Source organism: Protopterus annectens, chromosome 4.part0 (genome assembly GCF_019279795.1).
Source record: "Protopterus annectens isolate FY-2018-M chromosome 4.part0, PAN1.0, whole genome shotgun sequence".
In the NCBI taxonomy this organism is placed as follows: domain Eukaryota; kingdom Metazoa; phylum Chordata; order Ceratodontiformes; family Protopteridae; genus Protopterus; species Protopterus annectens.
This window is the reverse complement of record NC_056733.1, coordinates 235,730,137-235,757,397: the sequence shown is the minus strand read 5'-3', so window position 1 is coordinate 235,757,397 and position 27,261 is coordinate 235,730,137. Positions and strand designations below refer to the sequence as shown.

At 42.0% G+C, this 27,261-nt stretch overlaps 1 protein-coding gene across 1 annotated transcript in view; it reads left to right on the top strand.

Annotated features, from left to right (window-relative positions):
* Positions 1 to 27,261, top strand: part of CCDC57 (coiled-coil domain containing 57) — a 3,049,962-nt gene that overhangs the window by 2,104,429 nt on the left and 918,272 nt on the right. Inside the window, exon 14 of the mRNA XM_044069731.1 lies at positions 7,609 to 7,665. Coding sequence (XP_043925666.1) covers positions 7,609 to 7,665 — 57 coding nt within the window. The remainder of the gene's footprint in view (positions 1 to 7,608; positions 7,666 to 27,261) is intronic.

Sequence of the window (27,261 nt, the reverse complement as noted above, 5' to 3'; positions counted from 1 at the left end):
TATTAATAACCTCCACTCTGCCATCCCCGATACAACAGACTCTTCCCTAGTCTGTGCCTCCTCTAACCTACCTGAACTACTAACCAAAACCCAAATAGCATTCTCCACTACAGAGAACTGGATGCAACAAAATCATCTCAACTCTAACAAATCTAAAATTTTACTCCCCCCTCCCCCCACTAGGGCTTTCTCCTTTGACAAAAACGCTTTCATAGTCCTAATTCAAACCAACACTGCTATAGAAGTCGTCCCCTCCGCAAAACTTCTTGGCATTACTATAGACGAAAATCTTAAATTTGATATCCGCATTCACCAAAACATAAAGAAAACCCACCAAAAGTTAGGTATGCTCTATAGGAATAACCGCTTCCTCACCAACTCCTCTAGACGTACCCTGGCAACTACCTACCTTCTACCTACACTACTTTATGGTGTCCCTCTCTTAACTAATCTGTCCTCTTCTAACATCTCTAAACTTGAAACTTGCTATAATAAGATCTCTAAATTTGCCTCTAATTCTAAAACCTCAACTCACCACTGCCTTTCCCTACAATCTCTGAACTGGCTAGAACTCTCTAACCACCTAGACTACCTCCAACTAATTACAGCTCATAAATTAATATTCTACCCTGAAAAATGCCCAGCCTTAACAAATATCTTTCCTCCATACATCCCAAATAGATCTCTGAGATCCAAACACCAAAACTTAGTCTCCATTCACAAACCAAAACATCCCGCTGGCCAACTACTTCTCTCCTTCTTACTAGGTAAGAAATAGAACTCTCTTCCTCCTTCTCTCAGGACTACACCCAACTCACAATCCTTCAAGACCCAACTATTCCTATATCTATCATTCAAATGGAACTGCTCCTGCTTCCACCCTACATAAATTCTAGTGAATACCCCACCGACTGTTCTACATCGCTTGCATTTCTCTACTATTCTCCTAAAATAGACTTAGCAGTCTTTCTCTGACTATGGAATTTCTTCCTCAATACTACATATTGTAAATACTGTATATATCTGTACCACCAATATAAAAAAAAATAATTCCTATTCCTACAGACATTAGTATCATGTTGTTTTGAATTTGGAACTCCTGTAAAAGGTGTTCTCTATTACCTATTAGCTGCATTGTTTGATTTACATCTTATGCATTTGCATTACTGATTGTATGAATTTTATTCTTGTATTTTTCTTTAACATTTTGTAACCTTTAATGTATTTGTATTGCTTACGGAGCTTTTCTCCCCGGGCTGCCACTGAAAACGGGCACTTTTAGGCCCAGTGGACTTCCCTGGTAATCAAACTGAAAATAAAATAAATAAATAAAATAAAATAAAAATCCTATTCACATCACCAGTGAAAGTGTTGACTGGTTTAACAAAATTTTCTTCCCTGGTTCTTCTCCTAGTACAAGTACCCACATTATGTGAGAAATACGGTTTGGCTGAGCTATGTCTATTACACTTCATAGCACTATCAGCCACTGTAAAATCATTACAAGAATAATCACGCAGCAACAAGTCTTGTTCTAAAGTGCCTGTTCAAACCTAACATCACTAGTGTGTAATCTAGACATCCTATGTGCTTGATCCATAGCAATATTCTTAAACACATAATCAGGGTGCATACTATTATGATGCAGTGTATTCTTTCTACAAGGTTTCCTCTACAAAGAGGCATGCAAAACCCCTTCCTCGTCTTTGTACAGGTGAACATCAAGAAAATCTATACGGTCATTATGTGCATTCATGGTAAATCTAAGGTATCCTGTTGTAGATTCTAGATAAGTAATAAAAGTTTGCAATTCAGACATACTACCCTCCCACAAAAGAAAAACGTAATCCACAAATCTCCTGAAAAATCTAAGATATTTTAAAAATAAAAGAATAAAGTGTTTTGTGTTACCATGTGTTTCCTGAAAGATAGGAAGACTGAAACTTAAAGGGCTATCATTATTTAGTGAATTGAGATGTTCGTGTTTCACTGTTGCAGTAATTATGGAGTATTTCTGGTGTAGGTTTCCTTGGTTCCTGCAGATTAACAGTAATTAGGTCCCTGCTTGGGTTGCTGTTGGTTGCTGTCCCTTCTTCCTTGGTCAGGGGTCGTCAGGGGTATTCTTCTTGGGCATTTTCTGGTATATCGTCCAGTCTGTTTCTTGTTTGGCGCCCAGCAGTTCTCACTTTTCGGTAGTGCGGTGGCTTAAAGCACTTTTTTTTGTTTTGTGTTTCACAGAAGAAGACAGCTTTTTTAAAAACGGTAAATGATGAAATTTTTTAAAAGCAATTTATCAGTCAGAAACAAAAAATTTTTTGGTAATTAAGAGAAGCAAAAAAGTTAATTCTCCTACTGAAAACAAAAAGACAAATAAAAACCCTATCCAGCCAAGGTGTAATTTTGGTAACCTATATTTCAAAAGGCTATGGGCATCTTCTTCTTCTTGCAGCAACTAAAGTCTATGCTTCTTACATTGTCACAGCCTGGAAACAATGATTCCTATCATACCTTGCCTGCTAAAGGAGATTCTGATGTCCGCAACTGCCCGCCTGGAGTCACCCTGGACCCCACAGAGGCCGCCCCCAAAACAGGGATGCCTGCTTCACACTACCTCACTGGGCCAGCTAGCGGCACTCACCCAAATGGAACCCACCCTCACCTCAATCTAAATGCCAATCAATGCATCATTCATATCAATCAAATGCTCATGAGCATCAAACAGGAAATGTAACCCAACTAAAAAAAATCAAGGACAGTCACACCAACCTACAAATTATCGGACAACACAAACAAGCATCGGTACACCTTCACCCCAAGGAAACACAATCCCACCAAAGGGGGTAACACGCCCTTGAACTACCAAGTGCACTTGGAAAATGCCAATGGAGCAGAACCTTGTGCATATTGGCCTGCAGACTAGCCCAATACACTTGGTTAGCATACAAGACCAAAAAGTGGAAACACACAACACTCCTGCAACCAAAGGAAATTGGAAGCTGGAACCACGATGACATAGATCTATTTGCCTCCCCCAGACATAGAATGGAACATATTTCAGTAGATTTTTCAAAACAGTGGCAGAACTACCCTACTCTACAACAAGCCCAAAAAGACCATCTGGAAAAATGCTGGAATCTTCCTTTCCTCTCTGCCTCCATTCTAATCACTTCTCTGCTCCCCTCTGCTCTCCAAATCAAGAAAGAAAACCAAAAAGTCAAACAGGACAAATGATTTTGATTGCGCCGGCTCTGTGACAAACTTTCCAACACTGCTCCGTCACACCTGCATCCATGACACCTGCCTCCACCCTCCTCCTCCCTGACTCAAATTCCTTCTGTGAAATTCTGAGAACCAAATTCTGCACCAGCCTCAGCAACATTGAACCGTAGCATACCTCTAATCACCGATATTCACCCTTGCCCTACCAGAGATGACCTGATTCAAGAGAAGAATGGATGCTAAGAACAATAAAACTAAAAAAGCCAATGACCAATTTACTGGATAGATGACCAATGCTCAACACTTTTTCGGATTGAGCTTCCTTTCTTTTCCATTTTCTTCAGATTTTGCAAGACTTTTTTCAGTATTTTGCTCAACTCTCAGCTTTTCTCTTAGCTTCAGCTATTCCTCTAGCTAACTCACCTTCGGCTCTTCTCTCTCATCCTCTCCAGAGCCTCCCTCCTCTTGAGTCCTCAGGAGGAACCCAGGAGAGCTCCTCCTACTCCTGTTTGTTTCCACTTTGGAGAGCTTCCTCAGACCTTTAGCTGCCAGAAGCTTTTTCTACCTTTCTTCTTGCAGGCTTAATCTTTTTAGCTTTTCTTAATTTCTTCATCTAGATCAGTTTACAGGCCCTTCATCTAGAAGATGGCAGTGGAGCCTTTCATCATGCCTCCATTGTCTGAAGATCAGTCTCCTTCACCTTTCCCCACCTCGGTATCATGTGGTTTCTGGTTTCCCTTTGTATCCTAATCCATTCATTCATTTGCCAACATTCCATCTCCATCCTTGGGGAATCAGGGGGAATGGATTCTGCACAACTTAGATTCTAGACAGATGATTCTACTTGGACAGAGAAATTTTGAACTAAATTTGACAATTGCTATTAGCACTTGCTATTAACAAAAAAGGAAGACTATTTCAATTTCTAAACAAAATTTTCATTTTATTCATTTATTTCATTTAAAACATTTGGCCACCTTCATTCTCCCATTCCATCCCAGGGATCAGATCTCTCATGCATTTCTTCTGCATTTCTTTCCTACCATGTTCCTAAGAAAGGGGATATTCTAGAGTTCTAGATTCTCTCCATTGGAGTTCTGTACAGTACTTTCACCAATTTCACCAATTTTTATAATTTTCTAATTTTCTTCTTTGCCTTTGCTACTGCTGTCTGCTGCGGGCTTTATAGCTGGTCCTAATGCTAATAAAATTCCTCCTCCCCCAATGGCTTCTACCCTAATGTAATGTAAATGACTGCAAAGTGAAAAACGAAGAACATAGTAGAAGAGTTGTGTACATAAAATGTAGATGTTCTAGTATATTATATGTTCTAGTTCTGCAGTTCTCCCCTAGCCCCTCCTTTTTCCCTTGTTTCTCTCTACTTTTTTTTTACTTTTTTTTAAAAGCCTTTTGGTGTTTTTGTGTATTTGCTTTTGGTTGGAGGTATAGTTTTGTTTTTATTTTATTTGCCATTTGGGGGGCACCCCACACCTGGCATCTGAAAAAACTGATTTATAATAATGGCTGCTGCATTTTTTATAGCCTGGTGACCTGACGTCATGGATGAAGGGACAGCAACTGGCGCAGGACCCAAGACTTTGTTAATCAGGCCGACTGAGGGCAACCTGCCAGCAGATTACCCAAATGTAATGACTGCAACAGTGAATACACTCGAACATCTACATTTATGGTGAGTGTACACAACTGTACTTTCTCACTGATTTGCCAGAAAACCACAAATTTTAAGAGGAACAGACCAAAAATATGAGCCAAATATTCTGTGAAAATCTGGACATTCGAAAGCTATAGACTCAACTCTTCGAATCACAAGTGGTGGTATGGGTAGAGAATTCAGGCTCTTGTTTCTTGTACCTAAGGTACAGGGTTTGAGCCTGAGTAACACTAACCACCAGGTTTACCTCACACACACACACACACACACACACACACACACACACACACATATATGCACACACAAAACAACACTGCACGGGCAGCAGGAACGCACATTTGCGTAGATGTACGGAACCGTAGAAGACGCTGCCACCATGGTCTTGCAGCTGTAAAAGTGTGGGGGGTGCTCATCCTTCCTTGCTGTATGGTTCTAGTGCCCTTGTTACTGATGTACTGCGTGCATTGTGTTTGTAAAGGGAGTTAGCAACATTTATGTAGTGTGGATTCAGTCTGCATGCTGTGTTATAGCTTGACTAAGCAACACGTTTGGGTTGGAATGGATTTTTATTTGATGCTGTGTTTCCCAATAGTTTTTCTTACCTCGATAGTAGTAAACTTCCAAGTCTGAGGAGTGACCTGGGAGGACCTCTCACAATATAAGGTCCTTTTTTCAAATTCCATAGAGTTTGAGATTCATTACTACATTTTCAAGTCATACAGTAAACTGTCAGTTAACTGTAACTCAAGAAACCGGAAAGCAAATTGAAGAAATACAGTACAATTTTCATGCGTTGCACTTTCTGTTTTCCTCCCGTAGAAACATACCTTACATTTTTTAGAGTTTTAGAGTTTTAAGAAGGAAGATAGGAATACATTCCCTCTCTCCCCAACCTGAGAACAAGTCAAACCAAACAAATAGTATAGGGTACAGTATTAGTAAAGCCTTTTTTAAAAGTAATTCTCAAGCAACCAGAAACTAGTTATCCGGCATCCACCAGTAAAGATTAAATAAATAACCACTGGCACATCCTCAAAAGTGATACATGTTTTAGTTAATTTTTGCTTTAGAAAAGATAAAATAATTAACACTTTTATCAGCACATAAAATCCTGGTAATTATAGTAATATGGATTAACTTGTGTATGTGTGATATGTATTCGCACAGTTTCATCAATGTTGGCTCTGTTTCATCCACAAGTCTTGCCATTTTTATTAGTTTGGTATTTTTTCTCACATCCTTTGGAGAGTTAATATGTGATTTATTTTCTTTTTTACTTGTATGAAAAGGAAACTTTAATAGTGCCTTTCTCTCCCCTTCTCACACTCCTTCATGCTGTGAAGATATGCCTTTGTCAGGATTCACCCAGAAGCTTGTTAATTTACTTGCCAATAATTTAATGTAGAGAAATCTGTAAAATCATAAAGCAGCAGTAAAAGTGCAAGGAAAAAAGCTGGGATTCTGCCTTGCCCATTGCATGTAGTAATCCATTTTGACAACGGTCTTGATATGAAACTAAGATGTTACAAATAAAATTCATAAATATTTCATGATAGTGTAGTTTTAGGATCATATATGTCTTTCCAATACCCACCTTCAGGCCATAGATCCTTTCTGAAAGAGGGCTAGGCTGGTCAATCCTGTTGTAAATTTGTGGGGACCCCATCCAGATTCTGTTTGAAGGATGATACTGATTCACACTGTTTAATATGCAGGGGAGGTCTGTTCCTTAGATAGGGAGGCACTGTATAATAAACACGTCTCTCTACATGTTTTTTTTAATTGTTGGTGAAGATTTAGATTTTGGTTTCTGGTGTTAGTGGAAGTATTATGTTAAACTTGCGGAGGTATAAGAGATTAGGGACAACCAAGCCTCCAGTGGAGTGGTAGGCTAGGCATAGGTCTCCCTTTAAAAAATCTGTAAGATACTGAATAAAAGTACAGTGATTCTAGCACCTCCTGGTAGCTCATTGTCTTTAAACCTATGGTCATCTTGGTTAGCGAACTCTGTGGCCTTTCTAGTTGTTTGTTGTATCTAATGAGGCACATCCAGAAGGGGACGTTGTACTCAATAACTGGCTTAATCAATGCTGAATATAAGGGAATGATAACCTTCTTTGCTCTGGATGATATTCCCTGGATGATTAGTTGTGCTAAGTCGAAGGACATCTTGAATGCTGTTGTCACATGATGATCAAAAGATAAGGAGTGATCAGTCCAAGTTCCAAGATGCCTAATTACATTTTCATTTTGTAGCGAAGTGTTGACTATAAAGTATGCTTAGGGGAGGTGGTGTCTACCAAGTACGATGATACAGCATTTTTAGTATTTCATTTTAGCCCTTTTTCAGTACACCAAGAGTTTACGAGAGAGTTCTTGATAGCGGGCTCAGGTTATCAGAGGGGGACTTAAAAATAATTTCCAATTTTCACTCATCTGCAGACTTAGTAAGCCAGAGGTCCTGGCTCCCTGTCTGGAGACCAGAAAACTAATTGTCAAAAAGGAGGGGTCCCAACACAGCCCTGAGGGACATCACTGGTCAGCTTCATACTGTCTGATGATGTGCCTGTTGAGTCGTAATGCATGGGTTCTGTCTTTTAGCCAGTGTGCATTGAGTGACTTTTCCTTGTTTATAGCTTTCACTACACTACACTACATGAGTATGCTTGTCACTTACATCTTGTTCATGCTAGCATTTGCATTTTCTTTTTTCTCAGGTTGCAGCACTGAAGCTAGGTTTGGCAAGTCGTCACGTTCCAGTGGTGGCGGAACAGGTAATGCAGTCCTTAGTTCTGAAGCAGGTTTGACTTATATGTATGATTTCTAGTACATCAAGTTCAATACCTTTATCAATATAGTGCATAGCAGCACTAAATATTTTTTTACACAGAAAGCCAGAAATTTGCTAGAATGAGTTAGAGGTAACTGAAGTGTGCCAGTGAGATCATTTATTGCAAAATCAAAGCAGTACTTTCTAAACAATGTCAGATTGATAACATGCATAATTATAAGATGGCTAGTTTCCTCTCTAACCTTTATTTTAGTAAATCTGAAGTCTTTCTGACTGAATTTTATATATTTACTTGAATGGTTTATGCCTTTCTTGTGTGTTGAGTATTCCTTCTAAGTTGTACAGAAAGCGAACATTCATGACTTTGTTAGGTCGTCTCTGGGATGTAGAACATAACCACTTTGTCTTGTTACAAGAGTCTTCAGTTTTAGAATAAAGTTAGAATTGGTAGCTTTTTATAGTCTTAGTAACAAAATTATGAAATCATATAAGTATAGTTCACAGAAGGTAGGATATATCTTGACATGAATTATATATATAGCATGTGACGCCCATGCCCCGGCCTAGCAATCGAGGAGCCTCAGTCCTCACCACTAACACCAGAGGGGGCGTCTCATATATGAGGAAAAGGATAACAAATACACACAGTAAAGTGCAATTTCCTTTAAGAGCACACAGAGATCACAGTCAGTCCAGGGCTGGTCGCTCCTTTGCTCTCCAGGTCCCCAATAACACTCCCCACTGGCACAGCTATAGGGTCCAGATCTCAGCCTAGCTGGGCAAGCTAAAATCTCCAGCACCCTCTCTGTCCAACCAGTGCTTCATGTCCCTGCCACGTAGCTGACACACACACGCTTTGAGATAAGAGTTTATACAACCACACAGACACTTCTGGGGAAGGCTGGCACAGGTTCTCCAGCTGTGCCCCTTTTACCCAGACTATACGGTAGTACCCTGCCACCACCCAGCTAATAATTATCAGCTACTCAAAGGCCCTTAAAAGGGTGTTCAATTATTACTGTGCAATATCATTATCCAATTGGTAAGTGTGACTAAACAGTCAAAACTTATTTGGAGTGACTTGGACAGTAAACTCTATAAATATGCAATGTACTCTAGAGCTTAAATTATCTCTACACAAACCAGCCACAGTTAAAAGGTTTCAAAATATTTAATAATAAATAATTAAAACCACAAGACAATACTTTTTATTACACAGTCAGTGCTAGTCAGGAGTTCAGAGATCACACAGAAATACTTAAAATAATTCAGTAGTACAGTTCTGACATCACAGAAAAACACTTAGTCTAATCTTTCTAGTTTCTAGCTATCTCTAAAAGAAAACACAAGTCTAAGATAACTTACATAAGACAACAGTCAGTGCTGTGAGTTGGATGATCAAAACAAAAATGTTTAATGCCTTCTGATTCTCTCTGTTTAAATTTCTGTTGCAGTTCTTATAAACATTACATCATTTTTTACACTTTCCTGGTGTTCCCAGGCTACACATTAACTACATTTACATTCTTAACATCTCCCTTTTGTTTTCTTAGAGCTGGTCAGGAAACAGAGCAATAAAAATACATTTGCATGTTTAAATCTAGCAATTTAACTTTTGGTTAAAACAATAGAAAGAATGTCTTCATCTAGATGGATTGTAGCCGACTTTAGATCAAAGGGTCATAACATGCTTTTACTGGGTCAGTAGAGAGCACTGTTGCCACATTTTTGTAACAGCATTTTCTTTTCATTTAAGACAACAAGCCTATGATTCACATTATTTTCTTTCAATTAGGGAAACAAGTCTGTAGTTCAACATTCATATTTACAAATGACAGAATTATCTATAAAATTCTATCTGACTAGGCTGGCAGCCTTCACCCTTCTCTACCAGTCTTCACACAGCATACAGATCTTAACACCTGTAGTCCTCATCTATAAAATGTTCTAATTGCTGATATATTCCTGCAAATGAGTTAGCTTTTCATGGATAAACTCTGTGGTGAAAAAGGTTCACATTTCCCATAATACAATTCTAGGAATTTTTCAAAATAGTTTTCATAGGATCATAGGAAGTTACTAGGCTAATTGCCATAGGGCCCTTACAAAACTAGCCAAGTTCTTACCCTTATTTCCAAATTTGGCACCTATTGCCCCTGTCCAAGAGGGACACAGGTGGAAATCTGGAATGAATTTAGAGTCACCCATCCAATCGTCCAGATTGTGTTTGAAGAGGGCCAATGAGATGCTCTGTTTGACATGAAGTGGGAGTCTGTTTCTAAGGTGTGGTATCCTCTGGGAGACAAATCTGTCTCTCCAGCAGTTTTTATTAATGTTACATACCAGGTTAAGGTCTTCAGAACGAGTACCCAGTGTACCATTTGACTTATGGATATGCAGCATTTCCAATAAAGAAGGGTCAGAGATTGCCTTGTATGCGAGGCAGAGATATCACCTCTGAGTAGTCTGTATGAAACAGAATAAAGTGGCAGTGATTTCAGATGATCCCCATAGGACAGATGCTGAAGGCCTTGAATTTTCCTTGTTTCTCCAGTTGCTGTAGGTGCTTAAAAAGGTACATACCAAAAGGGACGTTGTACTTAATTATTGGCCTGATGAGGGAAGAGTACAGGGAGGTTATAACTTCTTTTTTTCTGAAGATAAAGCCCTTACTTATAAGATGCGCAATATAGAATGCCCTGCTTACCACTGTGGAGACATGGTAGTCAAAAGTAAAGTTGCTGTCAACCTGTGTGCCCAGGTCTCTCATCACTGAGGGCGTACTTAAGGTGTTGCTGTTGATGCGGTAGTTAGCAGGAACATCGCTTTTACCAAAGGAATAATGATACATTTTTTGCATTGAGTTTAAGGCCGTGACTTTGGCACCAATCATTTGTTTGTGTAAGACCCTCACGTAGGATGTTGACATCATTTGGAGATTCTATGCCCGCTCCCAGTTTGCAGTCATCAGCAAACTTTGTCAGCCACAGACCTTTACTTTTTGCTTGCACTTCGGAGAAATAGATTCCAAAGAGTAGAGGTCCCAGGACTGATCCCTGTGGAACACCACTGGTTACAGGTCTGCTGTTGGAGGTGGATTCCCCTATTTTGACTACATGAGTTCCATCAGTGACCCAGTTAGCGAACCATCTATAATGATATGAGGGTTGATGCCTAGTTGGGCGAGTTTGTCAATGATGCCTGAGTGGTGGATAGTGTCAAATCCCTTGGCTAAGTCCAGGTAGGCTGCAGGCACAGTTTTCACCTTGTCCAGGGCCTTGGTGACTGTCTCGAAGAAGTCCACCAGGATTAACAGGCATGATCTCTCTCTGACAAATCCAAACTGAGTAGGGTCAAGTGTTTGGAGATTACCTATATCTTTGTTGTTAAGGTTCATAAAGATTCACTCCATGGCCTTGCAGATAAGGCTAGTCAGGCTAATAGGGCTATAGTTCCTGAAGTCAGTGGAAGCACCACCTTTGAGCAAGGGAATAACTGTGGCTGTTTTCCATTCAGCTGATATGAAGCCAGTGCTTAGACTATGATTGAAAAGAGTACCCAATGGTGTTGCTAATTCATGTTGGAGCCCATGTAGGATGCAGCCTGGGATGTTATCAGGTCCCATATATGCTGTGTTTTTGGCCTTAGAGAGGGCATTTACTACCTGCTCTTTAGAGATACAAGGTAGGGGACAGGTGGTAGGGATGTCATGGAGTACGTGTGCTGGGGACAGGGGGGTGAAGTTTTCACAGAACTTGTCGGCCAACAGGTTAGCTATGTCCACAGGCTCAGTATATGTGGTATCATTAACTACCAGTTCTGCACAAATCTGGGTCTTTCCTTTTAGGTTATGGATGTAACTATAAAATGCCTTGTGGTTGTCCTTTGTTGAGGAAGCTAATTTGGACTCATAGTTTGCTTTGGAGGACTTCACAAGTAGTCTTATTTGGCTGTTTAAGCTGTGGAGGGAGTGTTTTCAGTTTAGGGGGGCTTGCTGCCTCTTACTCTTAGACAGCAAGTTCTTCCTCTTATTGTAAAGCCTGTTAATGGCAGTTGTCCACCAGGCAGGTTTGCTCTTCCTTGAGGAGCTTGTTTTGGTCCTATCCGGTATGGCCGAGTCAATGCAGTTATACAAGTGTTTGTGTAAAGCATTGGTGTAGAGCTCAGCATAGTTGCCAGTTCCATCTGAGGGAGGAGGTGCAGTGAAGCTATTTATACCATCTATAAGAGGTTATAATCTGCTTTGGAGAAGTTTTTTAGTTTAATTGCTGCTGGGGGAGGGGGGATTAGGTGTGATAGTTTCTTCGAATGAGACCGATTTGTGGTCCAATCTCACCAGGGAGGACCTCACAGTGGGGGTGCTACAATGGTCTCCCATATTGGTAAGCACAAGATCCAGGATGTTGGCAACCCTTGTGTGGGTGTCAACCAGCTGGTCCAGGGCACTGGAGTTAACAAAGTCAAGGAAGCTTTGGGCAAGTGAGTTTGAGCACAAGTAATTTACCCAGTCAGTGGATGGGTAGTTAGTCACCCAAAACCATGGTGTTTGGATGTATCTTGATAGACTCAGGTATATTCAAATAGGCAGAGTGGGTGTCTTGATTCATGGAGGGGGTCCTGTAGCTGGCAATGACTTGAATAGGTGTCCTACCAACAGTCAATTGCACCTGAAGTGTCTCCAGGGAGTCATACTGTTTAACCAGTCTGGAGGTGTATTTATCTTTAATGAATATTGATACACTGCCTCCTTTAGTTTTCACACCTTCAGTTTGAGGTCTGAACGTGTGGAAGAGGTGTAGCCCAGTATGGCTGGGGTGCTGTCAACAACCTTGGACCAGATCTCCATGACTGCACAAATGTTTGCATCTTCCAAGGTGAGGACAGCTTCTAGTGAATGCAGTTTCATGTTGAGACTCCTAGGGTTTAGCAGCGTAACCTTGAGGTTGTTTTTAGATGGAATTTTTACATTGGGAATTTTGTCCTTGAGACACTGCCTAAAAAGGCACTATGGGTTGGCAAGAGCCTTAGCCAGTAGCCGAAATCCCAGGGGTGACAGATGAATACCATCTCTGGCAAAGCATCGAGGTCTGTCGATCATGTCATCCCAGGCTGACAGATAGTCGATCCTTTTAGAATGACACCAGAAGCTAAGCCAGTTACTGAAGTCAGTCATTTTCGGTTTGTCTTGAAGCATTATCCTAGGTGAAGGTGAAATGCTGCTTAAGGCTAGGGACATACCTGCCCTGAGGCATGTAGTTCAAGAGGTCAGTCATGTTTCTCTTCATATAGTCCAGAGAGGTATGTCTCAAGTCGTTCACACCAACATGGACTATGATGGAGTCATAACAGTACCTGTTATTGAGAGACTTGAGTTCATGTGTGATATGGTGTATCCTGGCACCTGACAGATAGCTGACTGTGATCTTTTCCTTATCCAGCCTGGTGAGAAAGACATCAGTGTGTGTCACGATGGAATCACCTATGACTAATATGTTTGATTTTGTGGCTTAACTCAGTAGGCTTCCAGCAGTTCCTTTCCAAACCTAAACATTTCCTTGGATATTGTGCCAGAGGCTAACAGCACTATTTCTTTATCTGTGACCCAAAGCCTTGGCCGCATTAGCACTAAAACAATTGGGTTGAGGAGATACTTTTCCCTTGAGACCCATTAAACCATTCTGTTTAATGCACTCTACTGTAATTTAATTTTGGACAGCTCCATACAAGAAAATAAGCAGCTTTTACCTTGGAAGGGAAAATAACATATCTGTGAATATACAGTTAAATTCCATTTCTTTGAAGAGGACTGCAGTTTCATATCTTAAATAAAGTGAACCCTGCTTTGGAAAGAGCAAACAGTTGTTTACTTAGCTTTGCCTAGTTATGATTATCTGAACTACCTACCAAACCTTGAATACAAGCAATACTTGTTGCGGCTGGAGAATCACTGTAAAGTTAAACAAGGTAATGAACTGTTTGCATGCTAGGTTACCACAGACAACTTGCCATGTACTTACCAGTCACCGTTGATCCCATTAGTCTTAACCATCCTCCTGATTAGGTTTTAAAGGGGGAGGGGAATTAAGGAATGCACCAGCCCCCTTGCTAAAGGAGTGAACTAGCCTTTAGCAAGTCCTTCACTTTTCTGCCTGCAAGATTTTCATTTTTCCGAATGCTTCCTTTTGGTTTATGTAATGTGATCTTCCTCCTCCTCCTCTGGCTGTAACTAAGCATGACCAATGTTCCAGGCAAACAAAGTGCTGCTATGAAAATAATATTAAGGAAAACCTAGATGTCTGTGTTTTAATGGCTGTATCAAAATAAGCATACTGTCTTTACCACCACAGCAGACTAGCAGTTTGCCTCAGCTAAAGGTGGATGACTCAGCTGTGGACATTTGTTGTACCTCAGACCATTCATCTTTTTCCCCAGATCACTCTGATATAGCACCTATAGTCAGTATGGACTGGGAAACAGACATGTCATCTGCAGCTGTTATGGTGGCCATAGTAGGCAAGGGAGAGCCTCTCTTGTCAGTGTAGGGACAGGGAACAGGGAAGGTTTTACTGATGTGTCAGAATGCTGTACCCATCCTTGGGGAAAAGAAACAGAAAATCAAGCATGCATTTTCTCCTCCTTAATTTTTCTTTGGATAATAGTAGTTTACTGAGTCTGACCCATGGTTTAATTCCACCTATTTATCCTTCTTGTAGGGTAGTTTATGGTAAAAGACTTCTTCTCAGGACCATGTTTTTCTGGGGTGCAAGATCCAAGCTGTGCCAATGCTGATATCCCTGCTTCCTCTGAAGGCCTTAACACTAATTTCCTTTTTTCAAACTCTTCTTCTACTGACTTCTATAACAGACAGGGAATTTCCGAGAGCTCTGGAGTTCATGGCCTCCACCATTCCTATGCTCCTTGTGGCCAAACTCCACATGAGAAAGTTTCAGTGCTTTCTGAAGTCAGTTTAGCTTCAACATACGCATCCCCTTGAATTTGTAGTTCCTCTTCTGCCTTGTTTCAATAAGGAACTCCAGTGGTGGATTCAGCAGTTGTGTCTAAATTCAGTGCTCTCTTTTCATCCCCACTCTTCCCTCTCAGGAGCTGTTCACAGACACTTCAGACTTGGGATAGGGAACAATATTTGGCTCCCTAAAGGAGCAAGATGTTTGGTCCCCTCATCAGCAGAAAGAGCACATCAATGTCAAAGAGGTGAGAGCTCTTCTGCTGGCTCTTCAGGCTTTTCATCCTCTCAGCCTCTCTTCTCCCCAGGATCTCTCAAGGTGTTTACAGACAATACCACAGTGATGTGTATTGTAAACAGTCAGGGGAGGGGGCAAGATCTTATCTTTTCTTCCCGTTGGCTTTCCTGGTGTGGAAACTTGCTATCCAGTGTCAAATGACTGTTTAGGCAGTTTGCATTCCCTTGGCTCAAAACATTCTAGCAGACACTCTTAGCAGGCCCTTAACTCAGTCTCACAAATGGGTGCCTCATAGGGATTCTTCTGGACATTGTCCACCAGTGGGGTACTCCTCAAATAGATCTTTTTGCCCCCCTCCCCCACCTCCGAACAGACAACTTCCTCTTATTTTGTGACAGAGTCCCAGGTCCTCTGGTTTAGAAGGTGGACAACCTATCTTTTTCTTGGAAGGGGATGTTTCTTTACTCTTTCCCTTCCCTTCCCCTCATTCCAAAACTCCTGTACAAAATTCAGCAGGATACTCCCAAAATCTTGTTGGTGACTCCCTTTTGGCCGAGACAGCACTGATTCCCTTTTCTTCTACATTTAGCCAAGGGCAATCATCACAAGTTACCTGACAGGTGGACCTACTTACACAAGGCAAGGTATCTCTCATCCATCCCCACCTGCCCACTCTTCAACTGATACTGTTGGTGATAGGATTTTGATTCCAAATAGACACCTTTCTTCTGAGGACGTGCTTAGGGTCATGCAGGAGGCTAGGAAACCCAAAACCAGGAAATCCTACTTATCCAAATGGAAGATGTTTTCTGTTTGGTGTCTTTCTTTTAACTTGGATCCACTTTCTGTTGATGTTCCTTTGGTTCTCTCTTATCTTTGTGAATTGTTCAATGCTGGATTGGCTTATTCTTCTGTTAAGGCCCACTTATCAGCTATCTCTGCTTGTCTGATTTTTTTTTTCCTCCTTTAGCTGCTAGATTTGAAGCTAAACAATCCCTTAAAGTCATCCTTCATAGTAGGCTTCTCAGGAAGCCTGTTCCTCCTCCCTAGGATCTTAATTTTGTTTTGGAAAAGTTGAATCAGGCTCCTTTTGAGCCTGCAGCTTCAGCTTCCTTGCAGCATTGCTCTTGGAAGACTGTACTTTTGTTAGCCCTTACTTCTGCCAGGCAGGTGTCTGAGCATCAGCCCCTTATAGTGTGTCCTGTTCTCTCTTATCTTTGTGAATTGTTCAATGATGGATTGGCTTATTCTTCTGTTAAGGCCCACTTATCAGCTATCTCTGCTTGTCTGATTTTTTTCTCCTCCTTTAGCTGCTAGATTTGAAGCAAGACAATCCCTTAAAGTCATCCTTCATAGTAGGCTTCTCAGGAAGCCTGTTCCTCCTCCCTAGGATCTTAATTTTGTTTTGGAAAAGTTGAATCAGGCTCCTTTTGAGCCTGCAGCTTCAGCTTCCTTGCAGCATTGCTCTTGGAAGACTGTACTTTTGTTAGCCCTTACTTCTGCCAGGCAGGTGTCTGAGCTTCAGCCCCTTATAGTGTGTCCTCCTTTTTAGGTGTTTTATAAGGGACAGAGTGTCCTTGTGTACTAATCCTTCTTTTATTACCAAGCTGGCAAATGAATTGCCCCTCAATCAGTCTATTCATTTGCTTACTTTTTCCCTTCTCTGCAGTCTGCCAGTAAGAAGGTGCTGCACACATTGGATGTGCATAGACAACTCAGATTTTATTTGGATAAGACTAGGACTAGTAGAACATTTGATCAGCTCTTTGTTTCCTTTCATCCTAGGTCCTTAGGATTAGCTGTGTCTAAGCAGATCATTTCTTCTTGGATCTCTAAAGCTATTTCTTTTTCTTATTCCTTTCATGGTAAGAGGCTTCCTTTTTCTGTTAAGGTTCATTCTCCTAGAGCTGTGGCTTCTTCTGGTGCTTTTTACAAGGGTTTGGATGCTAAGTCTATTCTAGAGGCAGTTACCTGGACTTCTGTGCATACATTTACCAAGCACTACAAGTTGGTTGGAATCTCCAATGCTAGAGCTGGTTTTGCTAAGACCATCCTTCATGGGTTCCTAGAGGACTCTGCTGGTCCTTCCTCCTCCCTCTCTTCTTCCTGAGCTTTGGCACTCTCCCTAGTGTAATAAATACTGCAACAGTGAAATGAAAGGACATGGTACAGTTGTGTAAAATCTTACCATAATGGTAGATGTCCTTCTCTCCACAGCTGCAATTTTCATTCCCTCCCTCCTCCCCCTGGTCCTTTTCTGTTCTGGATGTACTGACTACCTCTTCTTTCCTTTGACTGACATTCCTACTGGGGCTCTCAGTTCTGAGGATGGTATGTCTGGAATGTCTGGATGTTATCTTTATGCCCTATGCCACTTGAGGAGCATACGAGTGATGTACACAGTACCTTAAAGCTACTTAAAGGCCTTGGTATACTGGTTGGACATCGGGCCGCCCTTGGCAGGGGATCCCTTTTGTAATGAATACTGTAGCAGTGAAGAGAAGGACATATACCGTTATGGTAAGATTTTACACAACTGTGCTATCTTACAACATATATTTTCTCAAAGGGATGAAAAAAAATTGTTCACTCTTTCCCACTCCTTTTTACTAGTGAGAGTAGCAAAAACATAATTAACAACCACTTCTTTTGCTACATTCAGACTAATAATAAAACATGAAGGCTAGGATACATTTACTAATGGCAGTTTCTAATTATCATATAAAAACATATTGCAAAGGTCATATTATATTCTTAATTTCTCCTGCAGTAAGGAAGAACTTTCAGGTTTCAAGGCCCTCACTTTACCCATGACTACCCATTCATTATTAGGTCTGCAAACTGCAAAAAAATAGAAATGACAGATTTGTGCCTTTATTGTGTCCATGTTTCCATTTGACACAGCCAAATGTTGTAGGGCATCTTCTTCTTCCTTGATAATGCTGCCAGATTCCCTACCAGTCCCACTTGTTAAGCTCACCCCCAGAAGGCACTTGAACACCACACTGCAGGACCACCCTGCATCTGTTGCCCATCCTGGTAATGATTTTGAAGATTCAGTGGAAAATGGAATAAGCTTTAGTTTTAAATAGGGTATAGAGTGCCAGAGGACATGGCTCATAGATCACTGCCCAAGTCCCTGGGATATTTCCCCTTCCTTCTGTCTTTTATCTCTGACTGAGGCTGATATTAGTTTCTGATGAGTAGTTGACATGTCATTTAATTTATTTTGTTCCCTCCCCCACTAGCCAGCTACTGCCTTAAACTGCTCTTGGTTGACATGTGCCCCTTAAGTATACTTTCACATCATTTACAGTCCTGCAAGATTCCCGCCCCTGTACTTTCTGGTGGAACATTTTTTTCCTTTCTAGAAAGTACATAAAGACTGAATTCTTTCTTTTACTTATGACGAGAACAGCAATGAATTGTAATCAAGTCTATTAGCCTACATTACTGAACTCACTCAGTGATAGAATCATCCCTTTTCTTCTCTTAAAGGGAAGAATAATCTCGTAAAGTACACAGATGCTGCCCACGTTTGTTGGTGCTCTTTCTTAAGAACTGCAGAGAGAATTATGTCCTTCTTAAAGTTTAGCAGTCAGCCAGTAACATGTTTCAGTAACCCAGACTATAATGGAACATTCATGGCAGTCCTGTGTATTCACTCTTCTGTGGAGTCAGATGCTCTCAACTTTTGGACAAACTGGCTCTTCCACGTGCACCACAATTTCCAGCTCCTTCACAATTTTGACAGTTTAGTTATTCTTATTTTACCTGTTACAGTTTTTCTGGCTGTCGGACTTTGCATCTCTGATTTGCTGCTTCTGGGCAATTGACATCCAATAATTGTTATACATTTTGAAAGCTGTATCTTGTTAACTTAGAAAGGTAGCATGGGACTGAAGTAGCTTATGCTGCTTTGCTTGCATTTGTATTCCAGAGGGTCTCTTGGGTCTTGTTGGGAAGTTAGCTAGTGACCCTTGCAAATCTAAATATTTCTACAACCTTCCATCCCTCTTCAGGCCCTTGTTAACAATGCTGGACCTTGCACATATACAGCTCGACTAGACTTATCTGGGTTAGTCTTTAATGTTACCTTGCACTGAAATAGCCATATAGAGTAAAACATCACTGTAGTTGCATTATGTATTTACTCATATGTATTTTCTGAGGTAGAGTAGTGATCCATCTGGATAATTTTCAGGCCACCGTTCTTGAGTACAAAACATCTGAACACATGACAAGCATATAGAAAACAAAATCCAAACACTGAAGAGACATATTATTGCATATCTTTAAGTTTTCTTCAGACTGCAGGTATCACCATGGGAGCCGCTATGTACCAAGCCTCTCAAACACATCACACAGAAAGTGAGAATCCGATCATATCTAAGAGTCTCAAAATTTTACACACATGGGATGCTACTAGCTTTATTGATGGCATATTTATTATCTGAAATAGCGACCTGGACAAACTAGAAGAATTTTACCATATCAACAACTCCACCAACTTCCTGAGATTCACCATACACCACAGCCGTAAACAAGTACACTTCCTGGACTTGACCATAAGCAAAAATTTAAATAAAGGATGACTCACCAGCAACCTGTACTGAAAGCCCACCCATGTTAAGCTCCTCCTGCACAATGACAGTATGTATCCTTTCAGACTAAAAAGAAACATCATCAAGTCACAAGGCCTAAGGATATGGTGTGATGGGCCCACACAGCTTACCCAAATTATTTGGTGCCTCGACCACCTCACTCCTGCGTACAATGAAATGACAAGAGTTATATTAAGGGACTGCATCTTGCATATAGCTTTTTTTGCAAAATATGCTAGACACATGCTTTAAGTGCAAACCTTTCTTACTGAACTTTAGTGCATTGAACTTTGATTAAGAGGAACTATCACAAGTCTGCAGTCAGCTAAGGGATAACTGTTCTCTTAGAAGAGGAAGTAATGCATAAAACCAGACATTACAGGACTTGTTTACAACTTAGGAATTGATTTGTAATTTTCTAAAATATTCCATCAGTTTATGATTAAACTTATGATCTGGATGTCATCAGCCAAACCTGTTGACCCTATGGCCTGCTCAAACCTATAAAAAGCTCAAAGGCTGATAAAAGGATGGAACCCACCATCCAGATTTGATTGATCTTTGCACTAGCCTGAACTGAGCATACAGCTATTTTGCCAATGTCAGCCCTGTCTTAATGGAACTCGTGATCCAGATTTGATTGATTTTTGCACTAGCCTGAACTGAGCATACAGCTATTTTGCCAGTGTCAGCTCTGTCTTAACGGAACTCATCTTCTGGATTTGATTTGACTGATTTACTTTGATCAACATGAATGTTTAGCTTAGACTGAGTTCTTAGATGTATCAGTGCCTGCAAGTGTGTTGACTAAACAGATAGCTGCACTGTATAGATTAGAGTTCCCTTATCAGTGGGCTTGATAATTCCTTTAATGCTTGTAAGTACGGACATCTTTATTTTTGATTTAATTTATTGATTATGGTAATAAACTGTTTAAGCTTGTGCCTTGGTGTCTTGTGTCACTTCTTCTCAACTGTATTAACCACAGAATTAGAATAATGGACCGTAACATATGGAGAGTTTCAAAAGAACTGGAATACTTTGCCAAAAATATGCATGACCTGCAGAGGGACTTTCTAGTGAGAGGATGCAGGCAAAAGATACTTACTCAGATCCCCAACCCAGTTATACAATGCAAAATGACCAATGACCCGACCATCAATGACCCTGACCACAACCCACACAGATATCTAAGAGACATCAATAGACATACCACAGAAAACAACTGGGTCCTCAGCATGACTATAACCTACTCACTAGACTATAATCGGATCAAGGAAATTTTACATGGCAACTGGTTCATCATCATCAAAAACAAGAACTTGAGCAGCATACTCCTGCAACAGCCAAAATAAGCATCCACGTCAGGAGCTTTGTCAAACATCCCAACAAGACCACCCCACAAATCAACAAGCAAGGAGAAACATACCCATACAGCAACCCCCCTTGTACGTACTGTAAAAATAGGAGCAACCAGAATAGCTTCCTATGCCAGAACAATAAAACAACTTGCACAAGCCACCAACACAGCAATTGCAACACTAAGGAAGTTGTTTACCAAGCTCAGTGTACCAAATTCCAGGCATTTTACATAGATAAGACCATAAAAAGGTCAAAACCAGGACTGCCAGACACAGCTCTTACATTAGATATGGGACCCTCACCAATCCCATGGTAAAAGACAAAAAGGAAAAGCCGGAATACTGCCTTTTCAAATTTCACATTATGGATATGATCAGAGATGGACCTCTGAATGAGAGAATCAACAACAAACTAGAAAAGAAAGAGCTGGAATGGCAGATCAGGTTCCAAGCAGGAAAAGCCCTAGCCTCAATATGACCAAATCCATAAACTACATCCTGAACCTTCATAAACTGGACCACGAGTCATTCTACTAATGGACATCACCTCTTTTACAGCTTCAAACTTCAAAGAAATATATTTTACAATATATATATATATATATATATATATATATATATATATATATATATATATATATATATATATGCATACACACATGTTGATTCACACTGTGGCTCAAAAACACCATGGTTCCACTACAATTATCCTTAAAGACCCGCATAACACATTCCAAAGACCAGAATACCCTTGCTCTTTGGACTGTCCACTTGACTGGTTTCTCTACAACAGCAACTGACTATATTCCGTATCGCATGGTAAATAAGGTGTCTTCTGACAATTTCTCAACAAGGTAACTCATACTGTTGTATTTATTGCCCAGCTGAGCTTTTCCCTTTCACACCTTTCAAGTTTTAACTTTTATTAATCTTTAAAATAATTCAAACGTTTGTATGGATTTTGTTTATTACATTTTTGCCTACTACCTGAAATGCTATCTCGCTCATCACTCGTTATTGCCTAAAACCTTTATATGCCTTTTTGCAATGGTCTTTTTTGCTTTGATGTTATGGACATTTTAAACAATTTCTCTTACTGGCAGTGGCTCATTTAGATGGTCATTTCTCCAAACGCACGCATATTTCCCTATTTCAAGCAAGCCAGGTGTTGATATTCAACTGTAAGGCTATCCGTCTACAGATGTTCCCACTAGTTTCTCATTCCCATACTGCAGGTCTCCTCCCAATGTAGCACTGGTAACATACCATCTGATGTTGTTAATCTTTCCATTCATCACTGATGGGTTTGGTTTCGAGCTCTCAGAACCGAGTCGGCCTTTTTACCAAGCTCATGCCAGCCAAAAAAACTCTCAAGCTAAGTTTCTACCTAGAATGCCCTTCTCCCTGTTACCTCAGATCTCGTTTGCCGCATAGCCAATTTTCAGCCGAGCTCTCAGCTAAGTGGAACTTTATTTGATATTTGTGTGAAAAACTTTTGATATCTTCATTTTTTTATTGAGCGAATAGTATTTTTAGTGTGTTTTCTGCTGTAAGACCTTGTTTTTTTCTTCTCTGCTCTACACCTTATTACCATTGGTAAACTTTCAAGTACCATTGTTGGTACGACCCTTCCTCCCTTACCCTTGTGGTATTCCTTCACTACCATAGCTGGTATTTTCCTTTCCTGTCTAGCCTGTTAAAATTTGTTTTAGTAAGGTGTTTCTGTTTTTTCTTTTACATAACACTGTAGTGGTACAATTGTGAATTTTTTGGATGGTGTTTGACTTATTTATTCTGACTGATTAATCTTTTGGCCTGTGGTGTATCTCTGTCAAGATGTCAGATAAAAAAAGATTCTTCAAGTTTTAAACATTGTGCTTCATGTAATGGCAAGTTACCTAATAGTGATTCTCATGATGATTGTGTATACTGTTTGGGGGTGCCCCACCTTTCGGTGCAGCCTCCTTGTGACATCTGTCAGAGTTTCAGTCAATGCACTCTTAATGAGCACAAAAATAAGCTGATACTGAAAGGGTTACCTAAGTCTCCCTTTTCAGAGGCTATTTCTGCGATGCAGGTCTCAACCCCTCCTACTAAAGACAAAGGTCCCACTCGGTTCCCTGTTCACCATCGGGTGATCAGGGTAAGCCTGTAAAATCAAAGGTCCCAAAATTGTCTTCGGAGCATAAATCTGCCTCTACGGGTCCCTCTTTCTGGGCTCCAAGCATCTCAAAAGCTTCTGTACTGGTGCCAGTTTTGCCACCGGTCCTGCCTCCGGCACCGATTATAGACCTCACTATGCCTATTTCGACTTCGGCACCTGTGGCCACTTCAGCTCAGGGCACACCTTTGATGCCTTTGTCAGTTATGATTTTGGAACCGACCGTTTCGGCTCCTAGTACCACTTCAGCACCGAGCGTTTTACAGACAAAGTTGGATTTGACCCCATTACTCCTGGTCTCGAAACTTGAGACTTCGGTGCCGGGAGACCTTGCACCACGCACTGTATATTCCCCTTTCGTAGATCCATTTCTAGGCCAGGTGTATAGCCCTTTCATTGAACGTCCTGACTCTTCATCCAGAGTATCTACTAGATCCACCAGGAGCCTGTCGGAACATGATGTGGTGCATCTTGTGGACCAGCTGTTGGTAGCCAGAGGGATACCCACACTTTCTAAGTCCCATCCACCTGTAAGACTTGGGTTGTTTTCTTCATGGACTCCATCTTACACTCCTCCTTCGACCATTTTGGATCCAAAGCCTTCTGCTCCGACATCCTTCTCGGAACCCATCATCTCGGCACGTATAGTGCACCTCACTCAGGTTCCGAGTTTGTCCCTTTGGTCTTCGGTTCCTGCAGAACCGTTCCTTCCTCAATCTGGGGATTGGGGGGGGGCATGGAGCCATGTTTCTCCTCGGTTCCATCCTCGGTGCCGATAGCCACATCCACACCGATCCTGCTTGAGGCTCCATCTGTGGGGGCAAGTTCGTCTGAGCAGGTTATGACCCCGGTACCGAGGCTGTCTTTCTTGATTCCAGGCTCTTATCCCTCTTCGGGTGGATCTGCTTTCTGTGCGATGGAGAGGGCTCTCGCTTCTGGAAGCACTCCTTTGATGTCGGAACCCCAGTTTTCACCCCTGAGCTACAGCTGCCACAGACCACCCCCCGGGACTCTGGGCAGAGAAGATGCAGGACAACCCTGTTCAAGGTACCCGCTCTTGAGTCTTCCTTAGAGACCCCCACTGAGGAGCCCCCTCGAAAGCGGACGTGCAAGAGGAAACACATGGACTCACCTGAGGAATCCTTAATGGAAGACACAGATTACGATGATGGTGAAGGGCCCCCTCGGTCACCTCCTGATAATGTGTCTTTCGGAGACATCCTGGAAATGCTAAAGCAGAGAGGTGACTGGAAGCCCTCCAACCTTTCATCTGAGGAGTCTGTCTTCCTGCAGGCTTTCCACACTCGGCCTTCTACCTCTTGGGTGACCCCACCTGCCGACAAGCACTTCCAGCTCATCGTGCAGAACTCTGATTCCACTGAGGCAATCCCTTGGATACCTGACAAAATTCTTTCCCCTCCCGAGGAGAACCTGCATTGGTCCCAAGGGTTACCAGTCGATGCTATGGTGGTGGTGGTGGCGGCCACGAAAAAGGACTTGGCTGAGGAAAGTCCCGCTGTCCACCCACCCAACAAGTAGTCCTGGGTGGTGGACAGACTTGGGAAGTGAGTTTTTGCATCAGGGACCTTTGCTATATGGTTCCTAAACTATTTGGCACATTTTACGAGGCTCCAGAGGGACTTGATCTCTGAACTCTGTGGGACACTCGCAGTACAGTTGTCTGACAAGGTCAAGGACAAAGTGGCCTTGCAGCTCGCAACCCTGGAATCAATATCCAGCTCATCCATGTGGTTGCTTTCACATGCAACTGAAGAGGAGGTTAGAGCAGTAGGTTCGGGCATTGTCATGAGGCGTCATGCCGGGATGTGCATTTGTGACCTTGTGGACCCCTTCAAGTCTTCCTTTTTGAATGCTCCCATCGAAGCATCGTCCCTTTTTGGCTCCAAAGTGCAGGACACACTATCCAGGTGTGAGCAAGATGGAAGGACCCTGGCTACCCTAGACCTACGGTTTTCCAGTCCTCAATGTACCTTCTCCAGGAATCAGAGGAGTGGGAAAATGTGGCACAAAAAATCTCAGGGTCCATTCCATGCCACACACCAGGGCTCCTGAGGAGCAGCCCGATTGCTTACCTCTGGAAGCAGTCGGGGGTCGTTTCTGTCTGCACCAAGCTGCCTGGCAATCTATTATCACCAATCCTTGGGTGCAGAGCATCATCACCAGAGGTTACACCATTCCCTTTTTTGTCAACCAAATCTTCCAAGAAAGCTTCCCGACGTTCTACCCAGTCAAAGAAAAGAAGCAGCTTCAGAGATAATAAAGCTGTCTCAAAAAAAAGCCATCCAACCAGTCCCACCAGACTAATGCAGATCCCTATTTTACTCAAGTTTCTTTTTTGGTGCCAAAAAAGACAGGGGACTGGAGACCCAATTTGGATCTCAGCAGCTTAAACAAGTCTGTCACCCAATCCAAATTCCGGATGGTCACGGTTCAGTCCATTCTCCTCTTTTTAAGAGAATGTGATTGGATGTGCTCGATGGATCTCCGGGATGCGTATTACCACATCAAGATGGATAAATGTTCCTGGAGTCTGCTTCACTTCCAGCTAGGGGCCAGTCATTATCAATTTTGTGCCCTGCTGTTCTGTCTCTTTACAGCCCCCAGCATGTTCACGAAGTGCATGGCAGTGGTCACAGCTCACTTGAGACTACAAGGATTCCGGGTGTTCCCATATTTGGATGACTGGCTCCTCACCGCCCCCCACCGAGCATCTTCTGGTAGCAGCACTGCATTATACTCTCTCTCTGTCAAAATTCTTGGGAATAACGATACATTGGGAGAAATCAAACCTTACTCCTACACAGCAAATAGAATTCATTGAAGCAGTGTTCAATACCCAGTCCTGTCAAGTATCACTCCCAAATCACAGACTCCAGCGATTGAGGCTCCAGCTCCGAGTGATACTCTGTCAAACAAAAGTTTCAGCAAGGGAAGTTCTTCAGGTCCTAGATTCTATGGCAGCTTCAATTCCAATAGTGTCCCTAGCGAAGCTACATATGCGGATCCTGCAATGGCTTCTTCTTTGTCAGTGGTTCCCAAACTATTACCCCCTCTGTTACCAGATTCCAATAACCAACTTCTGCAAACAGGACCTCCTTTGGTGGATGAGACCAGACACAGAACTTTGGAGTCGCCCATTTCAATCCCCTCAGCCCAGAGCCATTGTGACCACGAATGCTTCCCTGATCGGGTGTGGGGGGCCATTTCCAGGGAAAGACAGTCCAAGGCACATGGTCCACCTCAGAGGCCCACCTGCATATCAGTGTTCTGGAACTGAGAGCAGTGCTGTTAGAGTTGCAGGCCTTTCATTCAGCTCTCTCTTCCGGGACAATTGAGATTCAGTCAGACAACATGTCAGTGGTCTGGTATATCATCAAGCAAGGAGGAACCAAGTCCTACCAACTGTGTCGGGAAGGCATGAGAATTTGGCAGTGGGTGATAGCTTCCAACCGCTTTCTGATAGCAACGCATATCCCAGTGAGCTCCAATGTAATTGCAGACAAACTGAGCAGATGCATCCTCCTGCCTCACAAGTGGTCCCTCAGTTCTAAGGTGGTGACAGAAATCTTCATCCACTGGGGGGCCAGCCTTGCTGCGATCTTTTCACTTCCCCTTCGAACAACAAGTGCAGCAGCAATTTTGCCCTTCTTCCCCCAGAGGGGGGTCCTGAGGGACGGTCTAATACACGATTGGCCCACGGGACTTCTTTACACTTTTCCTCCCATTCCCCTGATTCCACAATTTCTAAAGAAAGCTCTTTGGCTAAGATGCAAGGTGATCCTCATAGCTCCGTTCTGGCCTCGGCAAGTTTGGTTCCCTATCCTTCAGCCTCACCTAGTATACCCGCCATGGATTCACCTGTTCTAGACATCATACTGGTCTCTCTCAAACCGTCCACCAGAAGACTATATCAGGATAAATGGAAAAGGTTCTCCATCTGGTCTAAGGATAACATGCTAGACCTGTATTTGGCTCCAGTAACTGCGGTACTTCAATACTTGGCTATGTTTTTTTGATAATGGAGCCTCTGCCTCTATTGTATGAGTACACCTAACAACAATTTCTAATTTCCACAATGGTATAGATGGCATCCCTCTCATCTCCTTACGTCTCTGCAAGGCCTTTCTTAAGGGAACCTCTCATATCAGGCCTCCTGTCAGACAGCCTGTGGAACCATGGAACCTCACTTTAGTCCTTCAGTCTTTGACTCAAAAACCCTTTGAACCCACT